General features: G+C 46.4%; 1 protein-coding gene across 4 annotated transcripts in view; it reads right to left on the bottom strand.

Moving 5' to 3' along the window:
• Positions 1-15,007, bottom strand: part of OPHN1 (oligophrenin 1) — a 138,664-nt gene that overhangs the window by 11,952 nt on the left and 111,705 nt on the right. For all 4 annotated transcript variants that reach the window (XM_025185727.2, XM_075940818.1, XM_025185726.2 and 1 more), the window contains 4 exons: positions 13,087-13,171; positions 12,726-12,784; positions 10,497-10,602; positions 8,255-8,414 (listed from right to left, as the gene is read on the bottom strand). In XM_025185727.2, the coding sequence (XP_025041512.2) occupies positions 8,255-8,414; positions 10,497-10,602; positions 12,726-12,784; positions 13,087-13,171 (410 nt within the window). The remainder of the gene's footprint in view (positions 1-8,254; positions 8,415-10,496; positions 10,603-12,725; positions 12,785-13,086; positions 13,172-15,007) is intronic.

Here is a 15,007-nt window from a genome sequence, read left to right as displayed (position 1 = left end):
AAAGTATACAACTAGAGAGGTCCATCCTAAACTATATCCAATAACCACTGAGTGTGGTTGACAGGGGGAGCTGCAAAGGAGCCATGTTCAGCTCAGTAATCCTGGAGTTAAGTTTAGAGCTCCCAGCTTAGTTTAGAGCTGTTTGGGGGTTGCTCTAAACCAGTGGTCCCCAACCTTTTCAGGTTGTCGGGCGCCAGGGGGCGTGGCCGTTCGCCCGCCGGGCGCCAGGACACGTGTGCGCCCGGGGGCGGCCCCCCCCAGCCGCATGCCCGGGGGCAGGGCCCCCCCCATAGCCACGCACCCGGGGGCGGGGCCCGACACCCTCAAGCGCCGTGCGCCCAGGGCCGGTGCCCCCCCCGCCAAGCGCCCCCCCGCCGAGCGCCGCACGCCCAGGGCCAGCGCTCTCCCCCGTAAGCGCCGCGCGCCCGGGGCTCCCCCCCGCGAGCGCCGCGCGCCCGGCGCCGGTGCTCCCCCCTGCCAAGTGCGCCCCCCCCCCCCCGCAAGCGCCCGTGCGCCATGTGCCCGGGGCCAGGCCAGCCCCGAGCACCTGGCGGGCGCATTCAAATGCCCCCGCGGGTGCCATGGCGCCCGCGGGCACCATGTTGGGGACCACGGCTCTAAACTATGCTGGCTATGAAGCTCTCTCTTCATGTCCCTGGAGTACTGGAGAGCCAGTGACCACTAGAGCGCAGCAATGCTCTCATCAAACCCCTTCTCCCCAGCAACTGCCAACATCCTCTCTACACCAAAGCCGGGAAGGGGTATATAATTAGGGTTGCCAACCTGTAATGTTTAAAAAAACCTGACACCCCAGAAGAGTGCCTGATCCTTCCCTGCCCTGCCTCCTTCCCTCAAAGCCCTGCCTCTTCTCCTAAGGCCCCTGCCCTGCCCTCCCATTTCCCCTGAGGATCTGCCCCCATCCACTCTTCCTCCTCCCATCATGCACTGCTTTTCCTCTTCTACCCATCCCCTGTCTGAGTCAGGAGAGACTTATCTGCGGAGCTGCGGCTGGGAGTTGCAGTCATGCAGACAAAGGTAGGAGGCAGTCCCAGCTAAGCAGGGGCTGGTGCAGGTGATGACCCAGCACCTCCCTTCCTGCTCCGCTCGCAGCAACTGAACTTTGGTTATTTGGTCAGTAGATCTCATCAGACACAGTCAGGTCCCCTTTTAGACTGGACTTTTCAGTTAAAAAAAAAAAATCAGGCATCTGGCCACCCAAGATAACATATGAGCTGGCTATGGACAGTCCTACAGCACCTAGGAATTTGCCTGTACTGTGCAAATCCCCAGCTATCTGCTTGTACCAACTTTTCAATCCCTTTGCAGCATCAGAGAAGCAGAAAGGTGCTGGAGCAGGGCCAAGGATCTGCCTGGTGCTCTACTTACACTCAGTAAAACCACTGAGCTTTGGGGAAAGTTGTGCATTTCTGTCTTTCGCTTGGTGGGTGCTTTTTCTAGACAGATTTCCTGTTATTCTTTGCACACACTTCAAAAACTGAAATGCTAAACTAGATAAGATTTTTAAAAAGCCTAATAAAACCTGCCTTAGCACATAACAGCAGAGCATATTAACCAGGCCTCAAAGCAGACAGTTGGTGAGAAATGACTACTGTCGTTTTGCTGACAAGCGCAAATTTAATCTGCAGAAAGCACACAAACAACCCCCACATTAGCACTGAAAGAAAACATCAGATCCATGGCTGCTCAGTTATTAATTTGTCTTAAACAACTGTTGATTAATAAATCTGGTTCTCTGTCATACTGGTCATCCAGCCCTTACTTCTGACTTGGGTTGGTTTTAATTAAGTTGCTCTCTTTTATTCAGGTGCTTTCTTCATAGTTGAAGCAGCACTGGTAAACCTTTGGACAGGCTTTTGAAGACACAAAATACTATATGAAGGCTGCAATCCAAATGCTACTGAATTCTTTCCACTGACATTACAGGGGATTAGATTGAGTCCTAAATGCTCAGTTATTGTATAGGCCGGGAATGGATGGCCCAGGGCAATTGTAATGGGATACAGAGATGTTCCTCTTTAGATCACTGATCTAAGCTTGGCATGGTTTGATAGCGACCAGAAATCATTACAATCTGACAGTTAGGTGGCCTATGTGGAATGGATGGCTGGTCACGAACAAGAACCCCAATTGTAATAAAATGTCATAACTCACACCTTTGCTAGTAGCATTGGCAGAAAGAACAGAAAAATGAATGACATCTGGAGACTGAAGCAGCTTGTCACCCGAGAGGGGAGACTCTCTCAGCGTGGGGAAGCATACTGGCCCACTGACCATTTTGCACCTTGTATTAGTGAGGGGATTTTTGGGGGTGTCATTCATGCATGTTTTAAAAGGAACAATCACTTTTCCCGAATATAAAACAATTTCTTTTTTAGAAAACTGATTTTCTTCCTCTTTCAAACCAAGAGAAATTCTGTAAAGTCAAACAAGTCGGATAAGATAGTGTAACACTATCCAGCATCTTTTTCCTGGATCTTCTTGGGTCATGGAGACCTGTCAGAATGTATAAAAGTGATGATAGGTCCCAGGCATCTTTGTAATCAGATTCCTAAAGGTCTAACTTACAAGACCAGCATGTAAGTAACAGGGAGCAAGGTACCAAGTAAGTTCAGGGATGTAATATTTTCAGTGGCATTAACCATTTTTCAAACTCTCTAGTCAGTCGGGTACATGTGCTATCTGTTAGGGCTGAGCATGTGCCCCTGCTTTTTCCATCTCTCTTTGTATTCAGCACGAGCGATATCCCATGCTTTGCACACAGCTGCCTCTCTGAATTCAGAACAAGTATTCACAAATCTTTTCCAAACGCCTCTCTTGGTTTTGGATCTTTTGCCTTGAAGATCCTGTGACATAAAGCAGCTGTTGACGTTTAATAGGCTCTGACTCCAGCGGTTCTGTCCTTTGCAGATGGGATACTTTTTCTCCATCCTACAGTACAAAGGTCCAGAATGTTCCCTTTGACTAGTTGCCAAGGAGGCTTCTTTGGTACTATTACCCCATGATTTCAAAGCACAACTTTTGGAGTCATTAAAATAGCAGAATAAGGGTCAATACTATGGAAAGTTTCACAAACGCCATTGAAATGTCAACCTCAGTCCCATCCACGATGCACTGAGGAAAGTCACCTCATGCCTCTTAAAGGAGGAGAGGAATCAGTATTTCCAGCATTAACTCTTCCACTAGTACCACAGAGAGTCAAAGGCAGGAGACCCTTTCTAGCCTGATTTGTAAGTTCTGCAGAAACAGGCAGCCATCCAAACCTTCCAAGATACTCAAAGCACACAGGGCTTGTGTCAGCATTTTGGAATGAAAATTAGATTTAAATAATTCAGAAATATAATAATGTTGACCCAATCTTGGCATTAGACACTAAAGTCCATACCGCAACAGGAATTATTTTCAGAGGAATCAAAAATTTAATTTATCTGTGGCAAGGAAATTTAAGCTATTGAAACAATAATTACCCAAACTGGCTCAGTGAATTTCCTTGTCCATGGAGTCTTCATAAGGCACTATATAAATAACATATCTATCCTACTTCAAACTCATTTGAAGTATTTGCTTATATGTCAGTTGAAGCTATTTTAGACACCGAAGCTATGTTCATAAGCTCAGTCTAATAAAACATTACTAGCTTAACCTTATCTTTGGAGAAATTAAAAGCAAAGAACCAGAAGTCTGTCTTAATTAAAATTTCATTCTAGAGCTTGGAGATGGTAAAGTAATCATATTTTTTCCTGGCTCCACTCTGCAGGCCATGTACTATAGGATCTATAATATTGATAATGTAGCACAAAATCTGAGCATTCACACTTATCAACTTGCTGTTTGGCTGAAAGAGCTTCTTAGGGAATGGTTTCAATGAACTGTAGGAGACCCAGGTGTGTTATTTTCACTAGCTTCTTGCCAATTTCTAAATTCAGCTAAAATTGTCTTATAAGTACTCAAGTCTCCATGATCCATCCATCCTTCCCCAATCCCTAGCACCCCATTTATACTTCTCTTCTGATCTCTGCTCTACCTCTGAGCAAAAGCCCACCTGCTCTATTACTATGTTCCTTTACATTTGACCAACTCTCCCCTCTCCAGAAATGTGTGCGGCAGAGGGAGGGGGAGACTTTTCACTCTGTTTCATAGGAACTCTCTCACCATGCTCCTCAGAAAGCAGTAATTGCCTCTTCTTAGAAAAGCATGTTTTTACAGCTTACCTCTTCCCTATGACAGGATTTCTCTGGGAAGTATTCTGTGATAAGTAAAATAAAGGGCCAGTTTCATCCCTAGAATCCATCCATCTGTTAAGTTCTCTTTGTTTAAGAGCTCCTCCTAAATGATAAGAGCTAGAACCACTAACTTTGATATGCAGCTTCCTCTAATCCTAACTTAAAGCAGGGATAGGGTTTGGTTGTGCCAGGATAATGGGAAGTGCCTGGAATTGAACTGTTTTCCATAACACGGAAAAGGGAGGGGGCAGTGAGCAGGGACAGTTATACTGCAGAATGATCATAGGAGAGTGGCTGCACCAGCAATAGAGTGATGAGCTGGGGTGCAGGCTCTCCATATTGCCAACTGTCAGCCGCGGTTAAGTGGTCTCTCTCCCTCCTCCCCCAGCCATTGACTGCAGCTGGTGGGGCTGGGCAGTACAGTCTTGGCCCTACCACCCCACAAGGAGATGCAGACCGGAGCAGGACAGCACAGCCAGGCCCCTCCAAAAGCCGATGGCTCGGCAGCAGAGCCCCGTCCCAGGAGCCACGAGCTGGGGCTGGCCAGCACAGCTCTCAGTTCTCTCCTGGAAGGAGCCAGCAGCTCCCACCTCCCAGGAGCAGCTGCCAGCCAGGGCTGGACAGCACAGCCCCGGACCAACCCTCCAGAGGAGCTGCCAGCAATGGCTGGGCAGTGCAGTCCCGGCCTACTAGGAGAGTCGCCAATGGGCAGCATGGCCCCGGGTGTCTCAGGAAGCTGTTGTCATTGGAGCAGCGCTGCACTCGTCACCACGAGTGGCTCCAGTGAGCTCTCTCAGGTCTCCCAGCCCCCAGCTCGGACTCCTGCATTCCCACCCTCTGCCTTGAATCTCCACAAAGACCCAAGCAACCTCTACTTTCATTCTACAAGTCAATTATAGTAAGGATGTTAAGAGGCGGGTAAGAGGGTAATTGCGTAGTTGATACACTTTGTGTCGACTACACCCGGGGTTCTCAAACTTTGTGATACCGTGACCCCCTAAAATGCTAAATGAATTTGTGTGACCTCCCACACTCACTGCTCCAAAGTTGTTGAGGAAAAAAAAAAGGGGGGGGGAGCCAAATTGCTAAGCAAAAGTTGCACCACTTTATCCAGTTTGGGACTACACACTAATCGCCAATGCACTCACCCCTCCCCCTGAGTCATGCCCCCCAGTCTCCCCATCCCAGTGCACTCTCCCCTCCCCCCGAGGCAGGCATCCTCAGCGTCAGGAGCGCCACTCCAATCAAATCCCTTCCCGCCCCACAGAGCCAGGCACGGAGGAACAATCTTACTTTTAAAGTGGATGCTCCTGCCGCCCGGCCGCCTCAGCTTGCAGCTTGTAGGGGAGGCATCACATGGCCAGCTGCCAGTCTCAGCTGGTCATGTGGGCCAGAGCAGTGTGTGCTCTGCTCCCACCCAGCCCAGCGCTCCCCTAGCGTGGTTCCCAGTAACTGCCCCCTCCTGCTCCCTCCTCATTCCCTCGCCCCTGCCAGATGCAGCAGGGGTCCGGGTGAAAACTGGATACCTAGCAACTGAGATGCAAGAGAGAGCAATTTTTGCATTTAAAAAAAACAAAAAAAAAACCGGATCCAGCTGCGACCCCCCCTGTAAGTTGCTCACAACCTCCCTGGGGGTCGCGACCCAGTTTGAGAAATGCTGGACTACACAATTAGTCAATAAGGAAAAGGGCTAGGAAGGAACTAGCCCTGCTGCAGCTCTGCTGTTTAAATGTAGCAAGAGCTGGGCACGCAGGCAGCCTGGCTCATAGTACATTTAAACTGCAGAGCCACAGCAGGGGTAGCTACTGGACCTGACACAAGCCAAGACTGAGCCAGGCTTGCTCAGTCCCTGCTGGTGCCAGATTCAGCAGGGAGTAGGAACACTCCCCCTCTCCCGCTCCTGCCCTGCAGACAGGAGCTGCTGCAGATCAGCCTCTGTTCACAGCCAGCCCAGGCTGCCGTGGACAGGGGCTGCCGCTAGAGCAGCCTGTTTGCAACAGCCAAGGCTGACTATAGACAGAGGCTGCTCTGGCAGCAGCCCCTGTCTATGGGGGGTTCCAACTCCCTGTGGACAGGGGCCGCTGCCCGAGTAGCCTGCACTGGCCCCCCACACTGCTGCCTTGGATACAGAGGCAGCAAGGAGTGGGGGAAAATGCAAGTAGTCGACTTGACTACCCGATAAGCCTAGGCTTATAGGATAGTTGACAAATCAACTACTCTTTTCCATCCCTAAATTATACTCCTCCAAATCACCCCCAAAATAACAAATGATTAAATTTATACCAGACATTATTAGTGACAAATCACTAACACATCAGGTAATGGAGTATACTACATTCCATCACAACAGAGAAAGTCACGATCAGCATCAAGCTGCTGTTTTGTGTGTGTAAATACGTCTTTGTACAGCATGTGGCATAATGGTGTTCCCAACCCTGATTAAAGCTTCTGGCCACTACTGTAATACAAATATTCAATTAAGGTTGCAAGAAAATGAAAGCCTTACTTCAATTTTGAATATGGAGACACTATCAACACCTCCATAATGAAATAATAATAGTGTTAACTCTTTCTTGACATTTTCAGCAGCTAGCCCTTTTGCCAGTTCCACTGTTTAGAGCTCCATAGGTTATCATATGGCAAAGTATTACTCTATATCAGTGTTTCCCAAATGGTGTTCCGGGGAACCCCAGGGTTCCGCAAAGTAAAAGTAAGGGTTCCGCAAGAAAATTCCATTACAATAACATGTTGTTATTAAAAATAATAATAATTAATATTAAGCATTTATGAATGTTATTGAAAACAGTTTTCATTTGTGTTGATCTCATGACCTTGTTTAGCATTGCTTTATTATTATCCTTACTTATTTGTGGTCTACTTTTTCAGCTATATATATATATATTATATATGACTGCTATTAGGGGTTCCACAAAATTCTTTTGAGTTTAAAAGGGTTCCGTGGCCAAATAAATTGGGAAACATTGCTCTATATAGAACTCAAATGTACCAGTTGTATGCAAAAACTTGCACTCAAGACTCCCCTTCCACTGGCAGCTGTCTGTCAAGCAATCACTTTGAAACATCACCACACGTGGTTTTCTTCAATTTCTATTTAACGAGATCCCTTTCCAAAAGGCAACTTGTTTGTATTGATTCTTTAGAAAGTTACTTAAGAGAGACTTCACTTCAGGGTAGTTCTACAGTGACGTGTTTTGGACCAGGCCAGATGAAACCTATTGTCCTCCCAGTTTGGTTTCCTGTTCTCTGTCAATACCAGTTGATTCAGAGGAAGATGAAGAAAACTGTACTGTACAGATATATAGCTAGTTCCCAGTGGGGAAGTTTCTTCCGTTAATGTAATGCAGCCCCTTAAGAAAATCAAGACTTTATTAAATAACCAAAATAAATTGTCTCAGAGGGGTAGCTGTGTTGGTCTGTAACTTTAAAAACAACAAGCAGACTTTTGGCATCTGGGGCTACGTCTAAACAGCAACATTATTTCAAAATAACTAGCATTATTTTGAAATAACATTGTCCACATCTACACAGCTGGCAGTTATTCTGACAATGTCTAAATACTGTCAAGCTGGAGGACTTCTTACTCTGACTCTTGTAACCCTCATTGTATGAGGAGTAAGGGAAGTCTGAGGAAGAGTGCTCTGTTTTGAAATAAGTGCTGTGTAGACCGCACCAAAACTCGAAATAAGCTATGCAATTGACGTAGCTCAATGTGTGTAGCTTATTTCAAGTCAAGCCCTGCTGTGTAGACGCACCCTTAGAGACTAACAAAAATATATACTATCGTACGCTTTTGTGGATAAAATCCACTAAACATCTCACTGTTACGGCTTTGGCTTCCACTTTGTGCATCTCAGACTAGTGCAATTAAAACCATAAGGGGAATCCAGAAAAGAAACCAGTGTTTTAGACCATACAGCAAAATGATCCACCAGGGCACAATGATGGAGCAGTGGTAAGTTTTTGAGGCAAGCTCTTAAGTACTGGCTCCATACCTTATCGAAGTGCTCGATGAGGATCTCAACGACAATGTTCTGGAACTTGATATTCATCATTGCTGCTACTGTGTCCTCCTGTGCCCGCATAAGGGTGGGGCCAAATATAACCCCCATGTTGGATGGGGACATCAGATTCTCTCTGCTGTGTCCACACACGCTGTTGGCATGGATGGAAGAAAAGAAAAGAAAAAGAGATTAGGGGACAATGGGAAAGACCATTTAAAAACTTCAAGATTAATTAATTTAATTTCCTCCATATTGCTAAAGCAGAACTTGTTTTCCAGTGCCCATGAAGCTGGTCATAAAACATAGATCTGGCTATGACAAGCACATTCTTTGGCATTGCAGAAAGCCTGAGGATGTGATGTCCTGGCATTGTTATTCGATCCCTTCAAACTTCTGGCTCTTCTTTTAGGAGGATCACTACCCAGGAATCATTAGCTGTCTGTGACACATGCATGTTAAGTGAACCATTTATTTTGGAATGATTTATTTCACCAAGATATGCATTGAGATTTTTTTCCCAAAGAAGTATAAGGATGGAATCTTGGGAAGATTTCAGAGAGATCTCTATGGTGTCATTTTTCTGTTATGGCTTTCAGGAAACAGTGCTATTTATGTAACTCTGTTTAGATTTCAGTGCCACAAGCAGCCCCATTGAAGAGCACCAACTGTGGAATGATTTATAAGAGAAGCAAGAAAGAGTCTACAAAGTATCTGGATATAGAATTGGAGTCTGAACTTAGAGGGGCTGGGAGCAGAGAAATTCTGATGCAGAGCTCTGAATTTTACTTCTGTCTCCTATTGGCATTGATGGAATTTCTGCCAGCATAGACTAGGTGGGGAATAGGCCATCAGAGCAAAACTCAGTGTAGGCAACAAAAGACCCATAATGGGTTCAGTCTGACTATAAACGATGCCTAAAAAGAGGGAAACCTTGCCCCTTATGCAGCGGCTTTTAAAAAATGTCATGTCTGCCAACAGCTAGTGACAAGTCCATACCAGGACTGTGCATTCAGGCTGCTTGCTCCTGAAATAGAAAGGTTAAGACCAAATGGTGCCAAGGTCCAAATCTCCCTTTGGGGCTGTAAAATAAATCCCTGCACAGTGTGGTTTTACCAACCCAAATCAGTTGTATAATGTCACATTTTGGAAGGGACTCTTCCAGTTTGGCCAAAGTACTTCCTTTCAATCTGGAGGCCAGTCCCTCTCCAGACCATATCTGTTACTGACCAGAACTCCAGCATCTTCCCTCCCTTGAGCTTCTGCATGGCTGGCACAATAAGCACCCGCCAGGAGGCGACTCTCTACATAACTCCCATGTGGGATGGGAATAGTAGGTTCTGCACCTTGCATCCTCACGTTCACTGTGAAAGGAGGGCGGGAAGACAAATCCTCTTCCCAAAGCAATTCAAGTGCCTTCATACTCATGGATCGAGACAGAGAGGGCCACCAATGGGGGGAAAGGGAAAGCCAAGAGGGCAGCTGTCCTGGAGCCTGGCAATTTAAAAGGACCTGGGGCTCCCAGCTGCTACTGCTACTCAGGCAGCAGTGGTGGCCAGATTCATGGGTTCTTTAATTCGCTGCCAGAGCCCTAGGCAGCGCACTCCATGTAGTGCACTCCAGAGCTGGCTAGGGGAGGCTAGCCTCAGCCCCACCTTTTTCACCCAACTCCAAGCCCCCCACCCTTGTCTAGGGGCCTGGCAAGTCTGTTGGCCATCCTGAACAGAGCCACAGGTATCCAGCATCTCAGAGAAATCAGCTCCTAAAAAGGATTACGGAGGGCTAGAAGGCTAAAGTGTCTAGCACCAATGCTCCTCAAAGGACAAAGCACTTTGAATACTTAGTATGAGAAGCACATCCAGTGTGTGCTTAACTTCCAGTTCTAGGAAACAGGGGTCTTAAAACTACTCCAGAATTCCAGACAGAATGCGGTTGCTAATTGGGCTGGCCAGACACTAGGCTTACAGCTCTGGTCTGCTAGACCATATCGTCATATAAAAATTATTCTCTGCTAGGTGCTTCTCATGAAGTAGCCTCTGGTTGGAAGTCGCAGGTAGACAGAGGAACATCAATTACATAAAGGAGGTACCAGGGAAGGGATAATTTGGGCAGTAAATTCCCAGCTGTAAAATAGTTATTGAGGCTTAATTAATCTGTCAGAGAAACAAGCTGGCTTCTCCAACTCCCTTTTTCTCCCTCATTGTTTTAAGAGGAATAGTTACTGAATTTTGCTTACTTCACCAGGTGTCGTATGAGGAGTTCCAACATCTCTCTATTCTTCTCAGGTAGTTTATAAACCAGAGAGTGAATGGCTCCCAGCCTGTAATCCAGATTTTCAGACTCTGGAAAGAAACAAGAAAAGAGTTTTTTGCCTACTGCTTGAAAAAAAAAAATCTGTGTTATTTGCTCAGGTGTGGGGGTAGCCTGCTAAAACCAGAGAAGAGTAACCTGGAAGGAGTGAGATTACACAGCAGCAAGGTTATCCTGAGAAATGAAGTGAAGAGAAGAGAAAATTCAAGTCAAAAGGGGCTCAGAGTAGGATTTTTCAACTGAATCGAGTGCTGCTGAAATGTGCTGCCTGTACAGAACTGACCCAGCAAGAGCAGCTGCTTCCCTCGCACACTGACCAGACGTACCTCAACCCAGATCTAGCAAAAGCAATTCCAGGGCCAAGCGAACATTTCAGTCCCCTCTGGTGAGGCTGTTAGCAGCATAGGTACTGAGTACTGTACCTTTGGGTAAAATGTACCGGATTAATAAGAGTCCCTGATGCAAAAAACATGCAGTCTTCAAGAGGCACAAACCTGTCTGGAACAACAACATGCACCATACGTGCAGAACAGTGCATGAGCATTAAAGCTGGAAAAGCTCACAGACAAGGTGAACTTTTTGAAGGAAGGGTTAATATTTCCATCCACCCAGCTGTAATTGGTACAATAAGACAGAAATTTAGTAACTCTTGAGTTTGAGCACAGTCATCTGGAGGAGGAGAATTTTTCTTTAGCAGAACAAGGAGCATTATTAACTTTCTAAGGGCTAAAGCCAAGGAGGTGCCAAGCTGCAGTTCCATGGAGCTGCAGGTGCTCACCACCTCAGGGTTGAGCCAGCAATGTTTTTCCCCAGAAATAGTAGACTTTAAACACCATCTTCTCTTTCATGAGGAAAGTTGGTAAAGTAACTGCATGCACACACTCCCTATCTCTGCAAGTATGCTAGATGTAATTATTAGGGTGCAGCTACTTTAACATTATTAAAGATCATTTCAGAGAGATATTTTAGCAGGACTGATGAAGAGCCCAGTTTTAAATGTGTGTGAGCTCAGAATATGCCCTGTTAACATACTTGCGCTACTTGACTGACCTTTGTCAGTTTGGCCTGATACTTAGCACTAAGCGCTCCATCAGAAAAATGCATTTTGCATACTTTAAAGTATTATGGGTTCATCATTCCAGGACAAACTTCAGTGCCAAAGAGGGACATTTGAGACACTGCATGGCCATTGGGGCTGTCACATCATATCTCTATTTACAATTGGAAAAAAAAAACTGTTGGGAAATGATCCTGCTTGCACAACTGGGCCAATTCACTTTTTATACATATTATGAAGACAAACAATAAATATTTTAAAAGATCCCCTTACTCCATCACCCACCATTAGTGTCTCTGAAGGGAACCTAACCCAGGCACACAGGTAGAGCCCTGCACAGATAAAAATTTTTGGGTCTGCATCTGTATTTGCAAAAAAGAGCCACAGAAATCCATATCCACATCTGCGGCTGAAGATACATGCAAATACAAAACGGATATACACAATTTTGCAGGATTCTTGAAACAAAACATGTATCTGCATCCTCATCTGCAATGCAAAAATGAACTGCAGATATCCACATCCATGGATAGGCCTGAATGATGGGGAAGAAATGGATTTCAAACAAACTAAGAAATCAGAAGCAGGAGTGAGGCTCTATTATAAGTACAATGGGCCAGAACCTCACCTGGTATAAATCTGCATAGGTCTAATGAGGCTTTTCCAATTTATTCCCAGTGTGGATATAGCCCACATATAGTAAAATGAATAAGGGACATGATCCTACAAATGTTGAGTACCCTCCAATCCTGTGGCAGTACTGAACTCTAAGCTGCCATTCATTGAGGCACAGAGACTTTCTTATGATTTAGCAACCCAGTAAGTGAATTATCAGATTTTCTTTCTCTACCCAGTCTCAGATGGAGATGGCTGGCTGCAATGACAACAGCCTCTGTTGGATCCCATACAGTGCAAGGCCACGTTGCTTGTCATCAGGGATCTGTAACCTGTCTACAATGTCTCACTTGAACTGGAACTCCACATGTGACACATACTCAGCAGTATGTTGCACTAGTGGAGCAATACAAAGATAAATTACATTCTTATACAGGAGAGGGGCATGGGGCCTAAATCAGTAATGAAGCTGTTGGCACTTACTAGCAGCTGAGACCAGCTCTTTATGGAGTTTGTATGTCATGACGGGTTCAGCTAGATTCCTGAAACAAACAGAAACAACACTGAAATCCTCAAAGAACAGAGAAGCAGCTCCGACTCTGTTCTCAATTACATTGGAAGAAGAATAGAAAGGAAAGTCATATTTTCCACTCCAATTCCCATGGATTCTTGAGACTGCCCTACTGGCACTCCATCCTAGCCTCTTTGATTTACATAGCTTCTCTAAATGCATGTGAAGGTTTTATAGCAGACACGTTTCCAAAGAGAAGACACATTCGTCCCCCAAAGAGTTTCATCCCTGCCTGGGAACCTCAAAAATAAGACAATGGTCTTGAAGGATTACCTAAGGTAGAATTTCAATGAACTGGTAATTGTCTTCATGTCCCAGTCGCTGTTCTGGAGATCTACATCCCCTGGGCATTTGGGATCTTGAAGAGAGAAAAAAAAAAGTGGTAAATAATACAAAATAAATTAGCTTAGTTTAGCTTTCAAACAAAACCTGATTTTTAAAAATTAACAACAAAATGTTTGCAGGTAAGATATCCTCTAGCAGCAGAGGAAGATAGCGCACTGTGCATAAGACACCTGTGGTTCCCCTTGGACAAGTAAAGCATAGTGACGGTATCAGCACTGAGGCTTTATCTTTGCTAACAAAGGGGGGGGGGGTTGTTTTTTTACAATGAGACAGCTAACCTACAACACTGATTGTACAGTAAAGTCCTAAAGGGAGATAAGAACTGACAGGTAAAGTAAGGCCAGCCTTAAACCTTCCAACCCTGGTGAACTCGCCTAGTATACCTTGTCATAAAACTGCAGTGGAATAGCTAATATGGATTAGTTATCTTGTGCCTTGAATTGAGCTGGAAGATGATATACAGAAAATTAGGGTATGTCTACACTACAGCATTATTTCGAAATATCTTATTTCGAAATAGTTAATTTGAAATAAGTTATTTTGAAATAACGCATCTACACACAAAATACATTTCAAAATAGTGTTTTGCTATTTCAAAATAGCACGTCCACACTGATTGGACGCTGAATTGCATTTAAAGCCAGCTGAAACTGGTTCCAGCAGGGCATCAGGTCAGTAGTTGCTTTGTGTGGCTGCTGCCTGAAGCTATCTGAGGCTTATGCTTAAAGGGACCGTCCCCCCGTCCCCCCCCGACAGCCGGTTCTCAGCTTTCCCTGCTTGCTTGCCTACCTCACTGAGGGACAGTAAAGCATTTTTGTCTCTACGTACTTTAGTTGCCCTGACTTGGGAAACCACAGTACACAGCACCATGGAACCAGAGCTGCCCCTAGGCACTCTGGAGCTCATTTTGGATGTCTTGCTGCAAGCCTGGCTGCAATTGCTGGAGACTGCCTGGCAGCGTCTGCTACAGCCCAACCTCCAGGTCCTCTTCCGGACCCCCCTAGGGGCCGTGGAGGAGCAGAATCAGCGCCCGGACGCCAGCGTGTCCCGCCACATCTGGACACCAGCAGCGATTGGTGGGACCACATCGTCCTGGAGCGCTGGGGAGACCAACAATGGACCCAGAACTTCAGGATGAAGAAAGACACCTTCCTCGAGTTCTCTGAGGGTATGTCTACACTACCCCGCTAGTTCAAACTAGCGGGGGTAATGTAGTCATCCGCAATTGCAAATGAAGCCCGGGATTTGAATTTCCCGGGCTTCATTTGCATGAAGCTGGCCAGCGCCATTTTTAAATGCCGGCTAGTTCGAACCCCGTGCCACGCGGCTACACATCGCCCTCTGGAAGCTCTCCACGCCTGATAGCTACAGATCTGTGGTGAACCAGTTCGGCGTGGGGAGATCCACCATCGGAGCAGTGCTCATGCAGGTATGGCAATCTCCAGCCACTGTGCCAGGAAGGGGGGACGGGTGCGACGAGGGGATAGGCTGCCCTAGGGAAAAGGGGGGAGGGAGGTGGTACAAATCCCCTCCCAGAGAGGGTTTGTTCTATCCCATCCACACTACGGACTGCCTGTGGTGGCCAGGATTGCAGGGGGGTTGCTCCTGAGGAGTGGGGGTGTGGGGCAGTGGCGGGGAAGGAGCACTTTCAGCCACCCTGGCACCCCAGTGACTCTCGGTTTTGTGTCTCCCTCTGCAGGTGGGTCAAGGCCATCAATAGAGTGCTGCTCTGCAGAGTCATCCACCTCACTGATTTGGACGCGGTGATCGCCCTGGGCTTCCCCAATTGTGTGTGGAGGGGCAATCGACGGACGCACATCCCCATCTGAGCCCCGGAACACGAGGCCTC

The sequence above is a fragment of the Pelodiscus sinensis genome, chromosome 13 (genome assembly GCF_049634645.1).
Source record: "Pelodiscus sinensis isolate JC-2024 chromosome 13, ASM4963464v1, whole genome shotgun sequence".
Lineage (NCBI taxonomy): Eukaryota > Metazoa > Chordata > Testudines > Trionychidae > Pelodiscus > Pelodiscus sinensis.
The sequence above is the reverse complement of the archived record's forward strand: the minus strand, read 5'-3'. Positions and strand labels throughout refer to the sequence as shown.